Below are 20,830 nucleotides of genomic sequence, written 5' to 3'. Positions count from 1 at the left end.
TATATAAATGTGGTATCACTGTAATCGTACTGACCTGAGAATGAAGAGAACAGGTCAGTTTTATCTCATAGGGAACGCTGTAAATACAAAACCCATAAAACTATATAAATGTGGTATCACTGTAATCGTACTGACCGGAGAATGAAGAGAACAGGTCAGTTTTATCTCATAGGGAACGCTGTAAAAACAAAACCCATAAAACTATATAAATGTGGTATCACTGTAATCGTACTGACCCCGAGAATGAAGAAAACAGGTCAGTTTTATCTCATAGGGAGCGATGTAAATACAAAACCCATAAAACTATATAAATGTGGTATCACTGTAATCGTACTGACCCCGAGAATGAGGAGAACAGGTCAGTTTTATCTCATAGGGAACGCTGTAAATACAAAACCCATAAAACTATATAAATGTGGTATCACTGTAATCGTACTGACCCCGAGAATGAGGAGAACAGGTCAGTTTTATCTCATAGGGAACGCTGTAAATACAAAACCCATAAAACTATATAAATGTGGTATCACTGTAATCGTACTGACCGGAGAATGAAGAGAACAGGTCAGTTTTATCTCATAGGGAACGCTGTAAATACAAAACCCATAAAACTATATAAATGTGGTATCACTGTAATCGTACTGACCCGGAGAATGGAGAGAACAGGTCAGTTTTATCTCATAGGGAACGCTGTAAATACAAAACCCATAAAACTATATAAATGTGGTATCACTGTAATCGTACTGACCGGAGAATGAAGAGAACAGGTCAGTTTTATCTCATAGGGAACGCTGTAAAAACAAAACCCATAAACTATATAAATGTGGTATCGCTGTAATCGTACTGACCCGGAGAATGAAGAGAACAGGTCAGTTTTATCTCATAGAGAACGCTGTAAATACAAAACCCATAAAACTATATAAATGTGGTATCACTGTAATCGTACTGACCCGGAGAATAGAGAGAACAGGTCAGATTTATCTCATAGGGAACGCTGTAAATACAAAACCCATAAAACTATATAAATGTGGTATCACTGTAATCGTACTGACCCGGAGAATGAAGAGAACAGGTCAGTTTTATCTCATAGAGAACGCTGTAAAAACAAAACCCATAAAACTATATAAATGTGATATCACTGTAATCGTACTGACCCGGAGAATGAAGAGAACAGGTCAGTTTTATCTCATAGGGAACGCTGTAAATACAAAACCCATAAAACTATATAAATGTGGTATCACTGTAATCGTACTGACCTGAGAATGAAGAGAACAGGTCAGTTTTATCTCATAGGGAACGCTGTAAATACAAAACCCATAAAACTATATAAATGTGGTATCACTGTAATCGTACTGACCGGAGAATGAAGAGAACAGGTCAGTTTTATCTCATAGGGAACGCTGTAAAAACAAAACCCATAAAACTATATAAATGTGGTATCACTGTAATCGTACTGACCCCGAGAATGAAGAAAACAGGTCAGTTTTATCTCATAGGGAGCGATGTAAATACAAAACCCATAAAACTATATAAATGTGGTATCACTGTAATCGTACTGACCCCGAGAATGAGGAGAACAGGTCAGTTTTATCTCATAGGGAACGCTGTAAATACAAAACCCATAAAACTATATAAATGTGGTATCACTGTAATCGTACTGACCCCGAGAATGAGGAGAACAGGTCAGTTTTATCTCATAGGGAACGCTGTAAATACAAAACCCATAAAACTATATAAATGTGATATCACTGTAATCGTACTGACCTGAGAATGAAGAGAACAGGTCAGTTTTATCTCATAGGGAACGCTGTAAATACAAAACCCATAAAACTATATAAATGTGGTATCACTGTAATCGTACTGACCGGAGAATGAAGAGAACAGGTCAGTTTTATCTCATAGGGAACGCTGTAAATACAAAACCCATAAAACTATATAAATGTGGTATCACTGTAATCGTACTGACCCGGAGAATGGAGAGAACAGGTCAGTTTTATCTCATAGGGAACGCTGTAAATACAAAACCCATAAAACTATATAAATGTGGTATCACTGTAATCGTACTGACCGGAGAATGAAGAGAACAGGTCAGTTTTATCTCATAGGGAACGCTGTAAAAACAAAACCCATAAACTATATAAATGTGGTATCGCTGTAATCGTACTGACCCGGAGAATGAAGAGAACAGGTCAGTTTTATCTCATAGAGAACGCTGTAAATACAAAACCCATAAAACTATATAAATGTGGTATCACTGTAATCGTACTGACCCGGAGAATAGAGAGAACAGGTCAGATTTATCTCATAGGGAACGCTGTAAATACAAAACCCATAAAACTATATAAATGTGGTATCACTGTAATCGTACTGACCCGGAGAATGAAGAGAACAGGTCAGTTTTATCTCATAGAGAACGCTGTAAAAACAAAACCCATAAAACTATATAAATGTGATATCACTGTAATCGTACTGACCCGGAGAATGAAGAGAACAGGTCAGTTTTATCTCATAGGGAACGCTGTAAATACAAAACCCATAAAACTATATAAATGTGGTATCTCTGTAATCGTACTGACCGGAGAATGAAGAGAACAGGTCAGTTTTATCTCATAGGGTACGCTGTAAAAACAAAACCCATAAAACTATATAAATGTGGTATCACTGTAATCGTACTGACCCGGAGAATGGAGAGAACAGGTCAGTTTTATCTCATAGGGAACACTGTAAAAACAAAACCCATAAACTATATAAATGTGGTATCGCTGTAATCGTACTGACCCGGAGAATGAAGAGAACAGGTCAGTTTTATCTCATAGAGAACGCTGTAAATACAAAACCCATAAAACTATATAAATGTGGTATCACTGTAATCGTACTGACCCGGAGAATAGAGAGAACAGGTCAGATTTATCTCATAGGGAACGCTGTAAATACAAAACCCATAAAACTATATAAATGTGGTATCACTGTAATCGTACTGACCCGGAGAATAGAGAGAACAGGTCAGATTTATCTCATAGGGAACGCTGTAAATACAAAACCCATAAAACTATATAAATGTGGTATCACTGTAATCGTACTGACCCGGAGAATGAAGAGAACAGGTCAGTTTTATCTCATAGAGAACGCTGTAAAAACAAAACCCATAAAACTATATAAATGTGTCAAAATAAACGCTGGCAAATCCCTAGTACTCTGTATGGGTGTTCCTGACCTCACAAGAAAACTCCTTATGACAGATTCGCCATTCAACTGGTCCTCGACAACAATTACCTATTTAGGAGTCAAATTGAGCCCAAACATACATGACCTCTTCTCTCTCAACTATATTCCCCTCAGGGACTCCATCTTTGTGGCTATTGACAACCTAGCCAGATCTAATCCAACCCTTTCCTGGTTTGGACGCAAGAATCTTCTTACCTCTCTGGTCCTCCCTCGCCTAACTTACCTACAACAAGTACTGCCTGTTCCTGTCCCCAAACAATATTATGATCAAATCTTCAAAAAATTCAGGACATTTATCTGGAACGGCAAGAGAGCGAGACTCCCGTTCTCTTTACTCACCAAGCCTAGATATGCGGGTGGGATCGGGCTACCTAACCCCGAAATATATGGCAGAGCTATCCTCCTGACCCGAGCAGTGGCTTGGCTAAGACCCTCAACGCCCTCCCTCTTAGTGGAAATGGAGTTAGATATCTTGAAGAAGTCACCTAAAGCACTATTGCTTGGCAATCAAACAGTCTTCCCAGGACAATTCTCCCACTACCCAATTATTAAAGCTACACTAGAAGCCTGGAAATGGTTCTCCTCCTCGCACTGTGCTATACCATACCCCTCTCCCCTTCTGACGGTAGGGGATATAGTTGATACAGCTCCATCGCCATTAAAATCCGCAACCTCCCAGGCCCTTAAGTCCTCACCCATACACATAAACACTCTAGCTCTCCCCTCTGGAGAATGGTTAGACACTCAAGCATTAAACTCCATCTTAAACCCACATCCATGTGATATCTTTACCATAACGTACTTAAGAGCTTACCTGAAACAACACATTAGCATAGGAGACTTGACACGACCCATGGTCTGGTTCGAATCAATAATCTCACTTCAATCAACACCTAGGAAACTAATTTCACTAATTTACAGTAAATTACGTCTACCACCCACACTTGCCAAACCTTCATTTGTGAGCAGCTGGGAGAGAGACCTCAACATAGTCCTCTCGTTTGATAACCTACCTAGTCTCCTTGGCTACCCCCACAGTGCTTCACGCTGCGTTCGAATTCAGGAAAACTGTTATAAGATTCTTACCAGATGGTATAATACGCCTGACAAAACAGCACTTTACTCTGAATCTGCCTCGGACGCGTGCTGGAGGCGCTGTGGGGAAAAAGGAACCTTCTTACACATCTGGTGGACCTGCCCCAACATACACAGATGGTGGATGGAGATTTTCGCATCAGCTAATAAGATCTGCAGATCCTCTATACCACCCTCTCCGCAGCTTGCTCTTTTATCCCTCCAACCTGCAGACCAGAAGATAAAACCACCATACATCTTTATGCAAATGTTGATTGCTGCCCGCCTGTTACTTCCCACTCACTGGCTTCAAACACAAGTTCCAACTTTGGAGGACTGGATCCAAAAAATGGACCAGCTCCACAGGTTCGAAGAACTCTCCTCCTGGGAAATGCGATCTCACGAGACATTCCTCAAAAAATGGTCCCCCTGGTCGAACTTCAGAAACCCAGCCTAGAGAGATGTAAGCATGACCGTCTGTTTTCTCCTGGTCCCCATTCTACAGATCCCCTTACCTAGCGAAATCCACTCCCTCTCTAATGCTTGTAAGTTTTCATATTATGGTCCCTCACTCTTATGTGTCGCTCAGAGGATGTGTCAAAATGTCCAGAATGTATAATTTAGACCCTTGCTGCTTCATCCATACAATGCATCATAACTGTCTCTTCACTGTCAGTAATTGTAAAGGCTTGCATGCCTATATCTTGAAACCTTGTAACCCCATGTTTCATGTTGAAAAACAATAAAAACTTTAAATCTTAAAAAAAAAAATATATATAAATGTGGTATCACTGTAATCGTACTGACCCCGAGAATGAAGAAAACAGGTCAGTTTTATCTCATAGGGAGCGATGTAAATACAAAACCCATAAAACTATATAAATGTGGTATCACTGTAATCGTACTGACCTGGAGAATGAAGAGAACAGGTCAGTTTTATCTCATAGGGAACGGTGTAAAAACAAAACCTATAAAACTATATAAATGTGGAATCACTGTAATCATACTGACCGGAGAATGAGGGGAACAGGACAATTTTATCTCATAGGGAACGCTGTAAATACAAAACCTATAAAACTATATAAATGTGGTATCACTGTAATCGTACTGACCCCGAGAATGAAGGGAACAGGTCAGTTTTATCTCATAGGGAACACTGTAAATACAAAACCCATAAAACTATATAAATGTGGTATCACTGTAATCGTACTGACCCCGAGAATGAAGAGAACAGGTCAGTTTTATCTCATAGGGAACGCTGTAAAAACAAAACCCATAAACTATATAAATGTGGTATCGCTGTAATCGTACTGACCGGAGAATGAAGAGAACAGGTCAGATTTATCTCATAGGGAACGCTGTAAAAACAAAACCCATAAACTATATAAATGTGGTATCACTGTAATCGTACTGACCGGAGAATGAAGGGAACAGGTCAGTTTTATCTCATAGGGAAAGCTGTAAAAACACCCATAAAACTATATAAATGTGGTATCACTGTAATCGTACTGACCCGGAGAATGAGGAGAACAGGTCAGTTTTATATCATAGGGAACACTGTAAAAACAAAACCCATAAAACTATATAAATGTGGTATCACTGTAATCGTACTGACCCGGAGAATGAAGAGAACAGGTTAGTTTTATATCATAGGGAACGCTGTAAATACAAAACCCATAAAACTATATAAATGTGGTATCACTGTAATCGTACTGACCGGAGAATGAAGAGAACAGGTCAGTTTTATCTCATAGGGAACGCTGTAAAAACACCCATAAAACTATATAAATGTGGTATCACTGTAATCGTACTGACCCGGAGAATGAGGAGAACAGGTCAGTTTTATATCATAGGGAACACTGTAAAAACAAAACCCATAAAACTATATAAATGTGGTATCACTGTAATCGTACTGACCGGAGAATGAAGAGAACAGGTCAGTTTTATCTCATAGGGAACGCTGTAAAAACACCCATAAACTATATAAATGTGGTATCACTGTAATCGTACTGACCGGAGAATGAAGAGAACAGGTCAGTTTTATCTCATAGGGAACGCTGTAAAAACACCCATAAAACTATATAAATGTGGTATCACTGTAATCGTACTGACCGGAGAATGAAGAGAACAGGTCAGTTTTATCTCATAGGGAACGCTGTAAAAACAAAACCCATAAACTATATAAATGTGGTATCGCTGTAATCGTACTGACCGGAGAATGAAGGGAACAGGTCAGTTTTATCTCATAGGGAACGCTGTAAAAACACCCATAAAACTATATAAATGTGGTATCACTGTAATCGTACTGACCCGGAGAATGAGGAGAACAGGTCAGTTTTATATCATAGGGAACACTGTAAAAACAAAACCCATAAAACTATATAAATGTGGTATCACTGTAATCGTACTGACCCGGAGAATGAAGAGAACAGGTTAGTTTTATATCATAGGGAACAGTGTAAAAACAAAACCCATAAACTATATAAATGTGGTATCACTGTAATCGTACTGACCGGAGAATGAAGAGAACAGGTCAGTTTTATCTCATAGGGAACGCTGTAAAAACACCCATAAAACTATATAAATGTGGTATCACTGTAATCGTACTGACCCGGAGAATGAGGAGAACAGGTCAGTTTTATATCATAGGGAACACTGTAAAAACAAAACCCATAAAACTATATAAATGTGGTATCACTGTAATCGTACTGACCGGAGAATGAAGAGAACAGGTTAGTTTTATATCATAGGGAACAGTGTAAAAACAAAACCCATAAACTATATAAATGTGGTATCACTGTAATCGTACTGACCGGAGAATGAAGAGAACAGGTCAGTTTTATCTCATAGGGAACGCTGTAAACAAAACCCATAAAACTATATAAATGTGGTATCACTGTAATCGTACTGACCGGAGACTGAAGAGAACAGGACAGATTTATCTCATAGGGAACGCTGTAAAAACAAAACCCATAAAACTATATAAATGTGGTATCACTGTAATCGTACTGACCCGGAGAATGAAGAGAACAGGTCAGTTTTATCTCATAGGGAACGCTGTAAATACAAAACCCATAAAACTATATAAATGTGGTATCACTGTAATCGTACTGACCCGGAGAATGAGGAGAACAGGTCAGTTTTATATCATAGGGAACACTGTAAAAACAAAACCCATAAAACTATATAAATGTGGTATCACTGTAATCGTACTGACCCGGAGAATGAAGAGAACAGGTTAGTTTTATATCATAGGGAACAGTGTAAAAACAAAACCCATAAACTATATAAATGTGGTATCACTGTAATCGTACTGACCGGAGAATGAAGAGAACAGGTCAGTTTTATCTCATAGGGAACGCTGTAAAAACACCCATAAAACTATATAAATGTGGTATCACTGTAATCGTACTGACCGGAGACTGAAGAGAACAGGACAGATTTATCTCATAGGGAACGCTGTAAAAACAAAACCCATAAAACTATATAAATGTGGTATCACTGTAATCGTACTGACCCGGAGAATGAAGAGAACAGGTCAGTTTTATCTCATAGGGAACGCTGTAAATACAAAACCCATAAAACTATATAAATGTGGTATCACTGTAATCGTACTGACCCGGAGAATGAGGAGAACAGGTCAGTTTTATATCATAGGGAACACTGTAAAAACAAAACCCATAAAACTATATAAATGTGGTATCACTGTAATCGTACTGACCCGGAGAATAAAGAGAACAGGTCAGTTTTATCTCATAGGGAACGGTGTAAAAACAAAACCTATAAAACTATATAAATGTGGTATCACTGTAATCGTACTGACCGGAGAATGAAGAGAACAGGTCAGTTTTATCTCATAGGGAACGGTGTAAAAACAAAACCTATAAAACGATATAAATGTGGTATCTCTGTAATCGTACTGACCCGGAGAATGAAGAGAACAGGTTAGTTTTATCTCATAGGGAACGCTGTAAAAACACCACCCATAAAACTATATAAATGTGGTATCACTGTAATCGTACTGACCGGAGAATGAAGGGAACAGGTCAGTTTTATCTCATAGGGAACGCTGTAAACACACCACCCATAAAACTATATAAATGTGGTATCACTGTAATCGTACTGACCGGAGAATGAAGAGAACAGGTCAGTTTTATCTCATAGGGAACGCTGTAAAAACAAAACCCATAAAACTGCGGCAGAATTGCATTTCTTTTCACACCCCATTTGGATTGTTTCCCATCTCCATTATCTGCAGTAATTAACGACGCAATTAGAAAATACAACTTATCTCAAAAAACAACGCGTCCTCGTACGGCTCAAAAAGTTATAGCTCCGGGCGTACGGTTTATCCGGTTATAATGGCGTCCTCCGGGCGCACGGTTTATCCGGATATAATGGCGTCCTCCGGGCGCACGGTTTATCCGGTTATAATGGCGTCCTCCGGGCGCACGGTTTATCCGGTTATAATGGCGTCCTCCGGGCGCACGGTTTATCCGGTTATAATGGCGTCCTCCGGGCGCACGGTTTATCCGGATATAATGGCGTCCTCCAAGTGCACGGTTTATCCGGTTATAATATGAACAAAGGATCCCAGCAGTCGCGTCTTTGTGAATCAAATGTCTTTTATTCCATAGACCAGGACCAGGTTTCGGCAATGTGCCTTCATCAACAGACCTGTTGATGAAGGCACATTGCCGAAACCTGGTCCTGGTCTATGGAATAAAAGACATTTGATTCACAAAGACGCGACTGCTGGGATCCTTTGTTCATATTACTGTGGATTGACGTCCTCTCCCGTGCAGCGTGCATTTGAGTGAGTGCTGGTTTCCCCACATCTATATCCGGTTATAATGGCATCCTCCGGGCGCACGGTTTATCCGGTTATAATGGCGTCCTCCGGGCGCACGGATTATCCGGTTATAATGGCATCCTCCGGGCGCACGGTTTATCCGGTTATAATGGCGTCCTCCGGGCGCACGGTTTATCCGGTTATAATGGCGTCCTCCGGGCGCACGGTTTATCCGGTTATAATGGCGTCCTCCGGGCGCACGGTTTATCCGGATATAATGGCGTCCTCCAGGTGCACGGATTATCCGGTTATAATGGCGTCCTCCGGGCGCACGGTTTATCCAGTTATAATGGCGTCGTCCGGGCGCACGGTTTATCCGGTTATAATGGCGTCGTCCGGGCGCACGGTTTATCCAGATATAATGGCGTCCTCCGGGCGCACGGTTTATCCGGTTATAATGGCGTCCTCCGGGCGCACGGTTTATCCGGTTATAATGGCATCCTCCGGGCGCACGGTTTATCCGGTTATAATGGCGTCCTCCGGGCGCACGGTTTATCCGGTTATAATGGCATCCTCCGGGCGCACGGTTTATCCGGTTATAATGGCATCCTCCGGGCGCACGGTTTATCCGGTTATAATGGCGTCCTCCGGGTGCACGGATTATCCGGTTATAATGGCGTCCTCCGGGCGCACGGTTTATCCGGTTATAATGGCGTCGTCCGGGCGCACGGTTTATCCAGTTATAATGGCATCCTCCGGGCGCACGGTTTATCCGGTTATAATGGCGTCCTCCGGGCGCACGGTTTATCCGGTTATAATGGCGTCCTCCGTGCACATGCGCCTGCCCCTGGAATTCCACTACATCCTTACCTTCTGGTCACGCTGTCTCTCACGGCGCCGTACGATTGTCCCCCGGCGGTCACTGGAACCCGCTACGTTTTCTGCCTTGGACACCGGATCCCATTAGTGAAGGCTGACTCTGGAACGCGCTCTCCTCTGTGACTCGCGGTTTCGGAGCGGCTCCTCTAGGTCCATCCATATTCCAGTCTACAGCGGCCGTGCCGACGTCGCCCAAAATTACAACTTCTCCATTTTCTACCGCTTGAGGAATTTCATCACAACTTGTCATCATAAACATCATGTGGCCCCTGGAGGCCCATCACCCCCCCCCTCGAATTACCGTGTCTACTCTGGATGTGGCCCTGTGGTGAGTCGTGGCCCGGGGGTGAGGGGGTTAGACGTGGCCCGGGGGTGAGGGGGCTAGAGGTGGCCCGGGGGTGAGGGGGCTAGACGTGGCCCGGGGGTGAGGGGGCTAGACGTGGCCCGGGGGTGAGGGGGCTAGACGTGGCCCGGGGGTGAGGGGGCTAGACGTGGCCCGGGGGTGAGGGGGGCTAGACGTGGCCCGGGGGTGAGGGGGGCTAGACGTGGCCCGGGGGTGAGGGGGCTAGACGTGGCCCGGGGGTGAGGGGGGCTAGACGTGGCCCGGGGGTGAGGGGGCTAGACGTGGCCCGGGGGTGAGGGGGGCTAGACGTGGCCCAGGGGTGAGGGGGCTAGACGTGGCCCGGGGGTGAGGGGGCTAGACGTGGCCCGGGGGTGAGTTTTGGACCGGGGTGAAGGGGTTAGACGTGGCCGCGGGATGAGGGGGGTTAGTCGTGGCCCGGGGGTGAGGAGGGGGTTAGTCGGGGCCCGGGGGTGAGACGTGGCACGGGGGGTTAGTCGTGGCCCGGGGGTGAAGGGGGTTGGTCGTGGCCGGGGGGGTGAGACGTGGCCCGGGGGGTGAAGGGGTTAGTCGTGGCCCGGGGGTGAAGGGGTTAGTCGTGGCCCGGGGGTGAAGGGAGTTAGTCGTGGCCGGGGGGGTGAGACGTGGCCCCGGGGGTTAGTCGTGGCCCGGGGGTGAAGGGGTTAGACATGGCCGGGGAGGTGAGGGGGGTTAGTCGTGGCCGGGGGGGGGGTGAGACGTGGCCCGGGGGGTTAGACGCACCTGTGACATTTGGGGGTGGACACACCGTGGTCACCTGACTTTTACAATACTCACCCATAGACCCAGGACAGCGCACCCTCCATATGTCTCAGGTCACATTCTCCCCACAGGATTACACCCACTTACCTGGGCCTCACTGGTGACAACCCCTGATGGGCACCCTGCCCTCAGCCCCCCCACACCTCCTGGGGCCCCTCTCACCTCACAAGCAGTCCAGGATTACAGCTGAGACTCCGCACAGGACATAGGGAGCAGCGCTGCTTCCTGGGATCTGTAGTCCACCTCCCCCTGATTTCAGGCACAGCTCATTCATTGTGACTACAACTCCCAGAAAGCACCGCGCAGAGCGTCCTGACAGGCTGCCTGCGGCCGCACAGCCCGCCGGGACAAGTAGTTTGTAGAACAGGAGGCAAAAGACAAAGGAGGAGCCTAAAAGACTACAAGACCCAGAATGCAACAGCCTCAGAGAGCATAGCGAGACCAGGAAGGAGGCGGGACACCGCACCGGAAAAGGCGGAGCGCTGGAGCTGCTTCCGGTGAATGGAGCCTCCCTGTGCAAATCCCATCAAGGTAACGCTCAGGTAATAACAATAAGCTATAACTGCCCCAGCCCTGCCCGCCCCTGCGCTGTGCCCGGGAGACCCCGTGTGTGCGGGGGTGTACAGAGGGGTAACCCCGTGTGTGCGGGGGTGTACGGAGGATTAACCCCTTGGGGGTGTAGGGAGGGTTAACCCCGTGTGTGCGGGGGGGTGTACAGAAGATTAACCCCTTGTGTGCTTGGGGGGTGTGTGTACGAGGGGTTAACCCCTGGTGTGCTGGCGGTGTACAGCGGATTAACCCCTTGGGGGTGTAGGGAGGGTTAACCCCTTGTGTGATTGGGGGTGTACAGAGGATTAACCCCTTGTGTGCTGTATAGCGGATTAACCCCTTGTGTGCGGGGGGGACTACGGAAGGTTAACCCCTTTGTGTGCAGGGGTGTACGAAGGGTTAACCCCTGGTGTGCGGAGGGGGCGACTACGGAGGGTTAACCCCTTGTGTGCGGGGGTGTACAGAGGATTAACTCCTTGTGTGATTGGGGGTGTACGGAGGGTTAATCCATTGTATGTGGTGGTTGTAATGAGGGTTAACCCCTTGTGTGCGGGGGAAGGGGGGGTGTACAGAGGATTAACCCCGTGTGAGCGGTGGTGTGTGTGTGTAATGAGGGTTAACCCCTTGTGTGCCGGTTGTGTACGGAGGGTTAACCCCTTTGTGTGCTGGTGGCGTATAGAGAGTGTACAGAGGGTTAACCCCGTGTATGCTGGGGGGGGGGGGGGGTGAAGAGTTGTCCCGTGCACTGATACGTCTCTGTGCTGTCAGCTCTCGCCTCCAGTCCTAGGAAGAGGCCATGAGCGAGCGGAGAGAAGCCGCACACATGTGGGACCCTCCCGGCTCAGACGACGATGACTGCCCTATACCTTACACAGGTAGAGAGATGAGATGAGTAAGTCAGGAGGTGGGGGCGGGGAAATGAAGGGGATCGCCCCCTACTGTCATTGGGAAGTTATTAGGTTCAGATTACAATATGTAGGGAGCTCCCCCTAGTGGTGGCGACAGGGATGGAGGAGGGATGGGGGCGAAGGGCTGGGATGGGGGACGGATGGGGCGAAGGGCCAGGATGGGGGTCAAAGGGCCAGGATGGAGGAGGGATGGGTGCGAAGGGCTGGGATGGAGGAGGGATGGGGGTCAAAGGGATGGAGGATGGATGGGTCAAAGGGCCAGGATGGAGGAGGGATGGGTGCGAAGGGCTGGGATGGAGGAGGGATAGGGGTCAAAGGGCCAGGATGGAGGAGGGATGGGTGCGAAGGGCTGGGATGGAGGAGGGATGGGGGTCAAAGGGCCAGGATGGAGGAGGGATGGGTGCGAAGGGCTGGGATGGAGGAGGGATGGGGGTCAAAGGGCCAGGATGGAGGAGGGATGGGTGCGAAGGGCTGGGATGGAGGACGGATGTGGCGAAGGGCCGGGATGGAGGAGGAGGGATGGGTGCGAATGGCTGGGATGGAGGACAGATGGGGCGAAGGGCCAGGATGGAGGAGGAATGGGGGGCGAAGGGCCGGAATGGGGGGCGAAGGGCTGGAATGGAGAAGGGATGGGGGCCAAAAGGCCAGGATGGAGGAGGGATGGGGGGTGAAGGGCCAGGATGGAGGAGGGATGGGGGGCAAAGGGTCAGGATGTAGGAGGAATGGGATGGGGGGAAAGGGCCAGGATGGGGGCAAAGGGATGGAGGATGGATGGGTGCGAAGGGCCAGGATGGAGGAGGGATGGGTGCGAAGGGCTGGGATGGGGGTCAAAGGGCTGGGATGGAGGATGGATGGGTCAAAGGGCCAGGATGGAGGAGGGATGGGTGCGAAGGGCTGGGATGGAGGAGGGATGGGGGTCAAAGGGCCAGGATGGAGGAGGGATGGGTGCGAAGGGCTGGGATGGAGGAGGGATGGGGGTCAAAGGGCCAGGATGGAGGAGGGATGGGTGCGAAGGGCTGGGATGGAGGAGGGATGGGGGTCAAAGGGCCAGGATGGAGGAGGGATGGGTGCGAAGGGCTGGGATGGAGGACGGATGTGGCGAAGGGCCGGGATGGAGGAGGAGGGATGGGTGCGAATGGCTGGGATGGAGGACAGATGGGGCGAAGGGCCAGGATGGAGGAGGAATGGGGGGCGAAGGGCCGGAATGGGGGGCGAAGGGCTGGAATGGAGAAGGGATGGGGGCCAAAAGGCCAGGATGGAGGAGGGATGGGGGGTGAAGGGCCAGGATGGAGGAGGGATGGGGGGCAAAGGGTCAGGATGTAGGAGGAATGGGATGGGGGCAAAGGGCCGGGATGGGGGCAAAGGGATGGTGGGCAAAAGGCCAGGATGGGGGGGGCGAAGGGCCGGAATGGAGGAGGGATAGGGGGCAAAAGGCCAGGATGGAGGAGGGATGGGGGGCGAAGGGCCAGGGTGGAGGAGGGATGGGGAGCGAAGGGCCAGGGTGGAGGAGGGATGGGGGGCAAAGGGCTGGGATGGGGGAAAAGGGCCGGGATGTAGGAGGAATGGGATGGTGGAAGGATGGGGGAAAAGGGCCGGGATGGAAGAGGGATGGGGGCAAAAGGCCAGGATGGAGGAGGAATGGGGGGCGAAGGGCCGGAATGGAGGAGGGATGGGGGGCAAAAGGCCAGGATGGAGGAGGGATGGGGGGGCGAAGGGCTGGCATGAGGGGGGCGAAGGGCTGGGATGGGGGGGCGAAGGGCCAGGATGGTGGAAGGATGGGGGGCGAAGGGCTGGGATGGAGGAGGGATGGGATGGAGGAAGGATGGGGGCAAAGGGCCGGGATGGAAGAGGCATGGGGGCGAAGGGCCGGAATGGAGGAGGGATGGGGTGAAGGGCTGAGATGGAGGAGGGATGGGGGGACGAAGGGCTGGGATGGGGGCAAAGGACAGGGATGGAGGAGGGATGGGGGGTGAAGGGGAGGGATAGTGGCGAAGGAAGGGGATGGAGGAGGGATGGGGGCAAAGGGCCGTGATGGAAGAGGGATGGGGGCGAAGGGCCGATATGGAGGAGGGATGGGGGTGAAGGGCTGAGATGGAGGAGGGATGGTGGACGAAGGGCTGGGATGGAGGAGGGATGGGGGCAAAGGACAGGGATGGGGGTGAAGGGGAGGGATGGTGGCGAAGGACAGGGATGGGGGGCGAAGGGCCGGGATGGAGGTTGAGGACAGGGATAGAGGAGGGATGGAGGTGAAGGATAGGGATGAATGGCAGGGATAGAGGAGAGAGGGGTTTGAAGGGTCGGGATGGGAGCGAAGGGAAGGGATTGAGGAGGGATGGAGGCGAAGGGCAGGGATAGAGAAGGGAATGGGACGAAGGCCAGGGATAGAGGAGGGATGGGGTTGAATGGCCGGGATAGGGGCGAAGGGCATAAATAGACGAGGGATAGGGGCGAAGGCCATAGATTAAGGAGGGATGGGGGCGAAGGGCCAGGATAGAGGAGGGACGCGGGTGCAGGTCGGGGTGAAGGAGGGATGGGGGTGAAGGACAGGGATGGAGGAGGGATGGGTGCGAATCCCCGGGATGGAGGAGGGCTGGGATAGAGGAGGGATTGGGGCGAAGGGCTGGGATAGAGGAGGGATGGGGGCGAAGGGCTGGGATAGAGGAGGGATGGGGGGCGAAGGGCCAGGCTAGAGGAGGGACGCGGGTGCAGGTCTGGGATGGAGGAGGGATGCAAGTGATGAGAAGTGTCTGCAGGGATGATGCTCCGCTGTACACCAGTGACATCATCTTCTCCCTCTGCAGACGCGTTTGGACCGATGAATGGAGCTGAAGACGAGAACACGTTGTACATCCAGCAGTGCGGCGTGATCTTAGACTGTCACGACGACGTTGACGACATTTCTCAGTCGGTTCCAGGTGAAGAGAGCGAGGAAAGCTTCTTTGATTCTGAGAAGAAGAATTGCTCACCTCACAGCGGCTCAGCCAAAGCGGGCCCCAGCGGCAAAGGGACGAGCAAGCTGTCTAACATCATAGCCCATCTACAGAGCTTGGCCAGCGAGCGGGAGTCGTCCCGCAGGGAGACTGGGGTGGAGGAGAACGACGCTTTTCAGATGGCTGAAAGCTCTTATGGTTATGACACACAGGATATTCCCTTTGAAGATCACGCCGAGCACTTGGCCTCCCCCAGGGGGCGCTCACACTCCTCAGATCAACGCCTAAAAGCTTTTAAAGCCATTAAAATCCTGCAGGACACTGACTCGAAGGACAAAAAGTATATTTGTGTGGAGTGTGGTAAGACTAGCCGTTACAAGTCTGCCTATCTACGGCACAAGAGGACGCACACTGGCGAGAAACCCTTCAGTTGTACCGATTGTGGTAAGTGTTTCCGGAGGAGTTCTCAGCTGGTAACTCACCAGCGAATCCATACCGGTGAGAAGCCCTACACCTGCCTGCGCTGCGGGAAGAGCTTCAGCTGTAACTCCACCCTGGTGACCCACCAGAGGACCCACACGGGCGAGAAGCCTTATATCTGCATTGAGTGCGGTAAGGGCTTCATCCACAGTTCTGACTACAACCGTCACCACCGCGTCCATCGTGGAGAGAAGCGCTACACCTGTAAGGAGTGTGGGAAGAGCTTCAGCCAGAGCTCCTACCTGGTCATCCACCAGCGCATCCACACCGGAGAGAAACCATTTGTGTGTAATGATTGTGGAAAGTGTTTCAGCCGCAACTCTTCACTGGTGACGCATCAGAGGGTGCACACCGGCGAGCGGCCATACACCTGCGCAGAATGTGGAAAGAGCTTCCGCCAAAGTTCCCACCTCCTCATCCACCAGAGGACACATACTCCAGACAGTCACCTGGCGCTTCGTGCCATGATGTGAGAGGTTGCATAGTGTTCTTGGTGCCGTCAGTGCACCAGAGGGAACTGTTGGGGTCACCCCCTTCCAAAGATGATTGCATAGGAAAGAAGGAACTTACATAATGGCCCAACTTGTATAGGGTGCGAACCACCCTCGTCGACAAGCTGAGGTCCTGAACTTCCCGGTGCTAATGCAGAAGTCTAGAAGACCCCTCCCCCGTGACTGCCCCATCCGTTTCCTCATTGTGCACTCACTTCAGGTCATTCTTTGCCGTATGGTGTGCCTGTCCCTCCCCTCCCCCACTATTTATACTTGATGGTTAGCTTGGAAGCCTGAGCCCGTCGGCAGTCTCGGGTAGAGTCGCTGTCCTAAGCTGTGTAGTCCTGATTGCATGCCACTATCTCAGCCAGTAAACCATGTCTAACCTAGTCAGTTCTCTGCTAAACTTTGACCCGTCAGCCTGTGCTGCTTTACATGAAGGAGTCCGGGGCGTGTGTTCCAGATGGTTTGTGCATGTCCCGTCATCCCAGACAAGAGTCAAGGTGGCAGAAGAGGTCAGCAGAGACTTCCTGTGTGGCTGGTACATGAGGAGGCCTGCTAGGTGACCACTTACTGCAGGTGTCATGTGGAGAACAGGTGGAGGTTCCCAGCGTCACTGCGTGCAGTATCTGACTCTAGCCTGTGTTCACATGAGACGGTGATTCCTGTACAGGCCTACATCCCAGTATTTCATTTAGTGACGTCCTGTTGGATTGTGGATAGGGATGTGTAAGGTGGGAAGCAGAACTCTGGAGAGTCCACACCTTCTGTCCCCGACGCCATGACTTTTGTCTGGGGGGTGGGAATCATGTGTCGTATACCTCCAGCCCTGGCTCCATCACTCACCCTGTACACTCGTGAGATGTTCTCCAGATATGGCTGGAGCACAACGTAAACACAACCATGGTCCTGAGACCTGGTCTTTGGTTTCTGAGATCTTTGTTGAGGACATTAGCTGCAGCTCCGGTCTAGAGTGAAGGATCGTCACACATGACACTATTATTTATAAGTACTCGTAGAGGGCGATGCATCAGCCGTATGGGCGTCCACCGCTCACTGAACACTACACCTGCTGTTCTCACCGCTCTCTAAGTACAACGTTTTCTCGGAAGCACTTTTATACTGTGACTGTTGTATCAGTAAATATGTGAAACCATCATGTGTGAGAGTCCGTGTCTAACCCAGGGCCAAGGACCAGCGTCAGCACAGCTAAACTCTGACCATCACACCTACATGAGCTTGTTGGACGGCCCACCCCACAACCATGGCTGTTAATATGAGTTGGTGCCATTGGTTGGGAAGACTTTCCACAAGACTACGACTGCTGACACGCCACTCTACCGATAGCAGCCATGATCATCAGATGTATTGACACTCATCCGATAATACATGCAGTGACCATGGCTGCTGACTCTACAGATCATACATCGGGTGGCCATGACTGCTGACTCTACAGATGATACATGTGGTGACCATGGCTGCTGACATGATGACTATTGGTAACATATAGAGTGCCTATAACTGCTGACACACTGACTCCATACATAATCCATCCAGTGCCCATAACTGCTGACACTCTGACTACAGATAATACATGCAGTGACCATGGCTGCTGACACGCTGACTCTATAGATAACACATGCAATGTCCATGGCTGCTGACACGCTGACTCTATAGATAACACATGCAATGTCCATGGCTGCTGACACGCTGACTCTATAGATAACACATGCAGTGTCCATGGCTGCTGACACGCTGACTCTATAGATAACACATGCAGTGTCCATGGCTGCTGACACGCTGACTCTATAGATAACACATGCAGTGTCCATTAATGCTGACACGCTGACTCTATAGATAACACATGCAGTGTCCATGGCTGCTGGCACGCTGACTCTACAGATAACACATGCAGTGTCCATGGCTGATGACACGCTGACTCTATAGATAACACATGCAGTGTCCATGGCTGCTGACACGCTGACTCTATAGATAACACATGCAGTGTCCATGGCTGCTGACACGCTGACTCTACAGATAACACATGCAGTGTCCATGGCTGCTGGCACGCTGACTCTACAGATAACACATGCAGTGTCCATGGCTGCTGACACGCTGACTCTACAGATCATACATCGGGTGGCCATGACTGCTGACACTCTGACTCTACAGATTATACATGCAGTGACCATGGCTGCTGACACACTGACTCTATAGATGATACATAGAGTGACCATGGCTGCTGACACGCTGACTCTATAGGACCCTGCGACAAAACTGCTCTGACTCCCACTTCTGACGCGTCAACCTCCACAATGAAAGGTTGAGACACATCAGGCTGCACCAGAATGGGAGCGGAAGCGAAACATTTCTTTATTGCAGAAAAAGCATGTAATGCCTCTTCAGACCAGACTGAGAAGTCCACACCTTTCTTGGTCATATTGGTCAAAGCTTTGACAACAGTAGAATAATTCAGTATACATTTTCTGTTGTAATTAGTAAACCCCAAAAACCGCATCAGCGCTTTCTGATTCTAAGGTCGATCCCAGTCTAATACTGCACGGACCTTTTCGGGATCCATACGAAAACCTGAGGAAGAAATCAAGTAACCCAGGAACTGCAGCTCCTGAACAGCAAACACACATTTTTTTAACTTAGCATATAACTTATTCTCCCGGAGGATCAGTATTAATTGTCTTAAATTATCCTGGTAAATTAGTCAGGCAAGTAAATTAGTATGTCATCAAGGTAAATAACAACAAACCTCCACACCAAATGATGAAAAATGTCATTGATAAAGTGCTGAATGACCGCCGGAGCATTAGTAAACCCAAAGTTCTCGAAGTGGCATTAAAGGCTGTCTTCTATTCGTCCCATTCTATGATTCTTATCAGATTATAAACCCCTCTTAAATCCAACTTGGAAAACACCTTGGCACTGTAACGGACCGTTCAGCACACAACTCCGTTCCGACGATATTCTCCTTTCCATAGCTACTGCAAGCACCAGTCTGCCGAACTGCAAACTACACGAACACTGGAAAAGCATACAATCGGCTTACACTCCTGGCAATCAGCACACAATCCAATTCCCCCAAGAACGAGACGACACTTCGTTTTGAGGTCAAGCAGAACTGACTGTACTTCACATACAGCCTCTTTTATTCATAAACCACAAACAGTACTGCCCACAGGGTTTTGAAATACAACCAATCAGTAATTTACAACACATACAATGTAAGTACAGCAACCAATCGATCACACCCCCAGAGGACCAGAAGGGAGACTGCAACCCAGGACAGATACAACATATCCCCACAATGCATCATGGTTTCCTCCTCTCTGTCCCGGAGACAACTGAGGAGCAATCCAATTATCTCTCAAGACAAAGGGAGTGTCAGGATTCGAACCAGTGACCAGCCATGTCCCAGGCAGTAGCTCTAGCCACTAGACTACCAACCCTTCTGGACATTTCCTTCTACTGAACTCTTTGATCTACCTTGTTCCAGCCTTGCCTTGTTAATCTCTGTGATTCCTTGCACCTGCTACTTCCTCTTTATAAGCCCAGCCTCTTGCACCAGATCCTTGCTGGTTATTGCTCTTCTGGACTTGATCCTGCTGCATCTACCGCTGTTCCTCTGTTGCTTCTGCTACCAACTTGACTGCTGCCGACCTCGGAATTGTCCCCGACTACTCTTCTGCTTGTCCCTACCAACTGAACTGCTACCACCGTTCCCGATCCGGATTGTCTGACCACGCTCACTGCCGCCTGCCCTGACCCACCGCCTGCCAACCGATTACGCCTCTGCCTGACTTCCTGCAACTACAACCTGCCTGCGGTCCTTGCCACTGGGCTCCCACCTCCAGCCAGCTGTCCTCTGACTCAGGTGAGCCTGTAGGATTGCAACAGAATAACCAGCCAAAAAATGGAGTCCGCGATGGCCACCCTGAGCAAACAAGTCTCCGAACTTCAGGAGTTTGGCACCTCTGCCCAAAAGGACATGGCCCAACTTCAAGGCGCAATCCAGTAGAAGGAAATGTCCAGAAGGGTTGGTAGTCTAGTGGCTAGAGCTACTGCCTGGGACATGGCTGGTCACTGCTTCGAATCCTGACAGGGAGATCGCCAATACACATGTGTAGACAACAGGACAGACATCACCATTTAAACACACAATGGGACAATGGCACAATAGAAACACACCTCACATATTCCTCCCAAGCTGACAAGTTACACTTATTATAAATTGTTACAACTTTGTGAGTTTACATTGTCCATACATATAACTTACATCAATTTAAACAGTATAACTTAGGGACAAACCTATCCAAAATTCACTTGAATAGGTTCAGGGGTTAGTAAAAGTA

The 20,830-nt window shown here is 48.9% G+C and overlaps 3 protein-coding genes across 7 annotated transcripts in view; 2 read left to right on the top strand and 1 right to left on the bottom strand.

Annotated features, from left to right (window-relative positions):
• The window catches only part of LOC121000946 (zinc finger protein 2 homolog), a 29,994-nt gene extending 18,606 nt beyond the window's left edge, over positions 1–11,388 (bottom strand). The window contains exon 1 of one of the 2 annotated variants that reach the window (XM_040431769.1): positions 11,271–11,388. The gene's annotated coding sequence lies outside the window, so the exon portion shown is untranslated. The other variant, XM_040431770.1, reaches the window with a different exon arrangement.
• Positions 11,389–11,566: 178 nt separating this feature from the next.
• On the top strand, positions 11,567–17,605 carry LOC121000948 (oocyte zinc finger protein XlCOF6.1-like). Of its 4 annotated transcripts, none has more exons than XM_040431773.1 (3): positions 11,580–11,650; positions 12,426–12,532; positions 15,367–17,605. In XM_040431773.1, the coding sequence occupies exons 2-3, from the start codon at positions 12,454–12,456 to the stop codon at positions 16,446–16,448; spliced, it is 1,161 nt and encodes a 386-aa protein (XP_040287707.1). In that variant the 5' UTR covers positions 11,580–11,650; positions 12,426–12,453; the 3' UTR covers positions 16,449–17,605. The 4 variants fall into 4 exon arrangements, with proteins under 4 accessions (XP_040287710.1, XP_040287707.1, XP_040287708.1 ...); XM_040431774.1 differs by having other exon boundaries at positions 11,609–11,639; XM_040431776.1 differs by lacking the exon at positions 12,426–12,532 and having other exon boundaries at positions 11,567–11,650.
• A 2,798-nt stretch (positions 17,606–20,403) lies between these two features.
• LOC121002665 (basic proline-rich protein-like) overlaps positions 20,404–20,830 on the top strand; it is a 53,255-nt gene continuing 52,828 nt past the window's right edge. Inside the window, exon 1 of the mRNA XM_040434098.1 lies at positions 20,404–20,492. Within this exon, the coding sequence (XP_040290032.1) occupies positions 20,404–20,492 (89 nt within the window). The remainder of the gene's footprint in view (positions 20,493–20,830) is intronic.

Source organism: Bufo bufo, chromosome 5 (assembly GCF_905171765.1).
Source record: "Bufo bufo chromosome 5, aBufBuf1.1, whole genome shotgun sequence".
NCBI lineage: Eukaryota > Metazoa > Chordata > Amphibia > Anura > Bufonidae > Bufo > Bufo bufo.
Note: the sequence above shows the minus strand (reverse complement) of the source record. Positions and strands in the feature narration are given on the sequence as shown.

Excerpts from the sequence above, each read along its gene's own strand:
- LOC121000948 (XM_040431773.1), top strand. The coding sequence starts at position 12,454 with ATGAGCGAGCGGAGAGAAGCCGCACACATGTGGGACCCTCCCGGCTCA. Across the intron at positions 12,533-15,366 it reads CTGCCCTATACCTTACACAG|ACGCGTTTGGACCGATGAAT; the intron begins GTAGAGAGATGA and ends CTCCCTCTGCAG.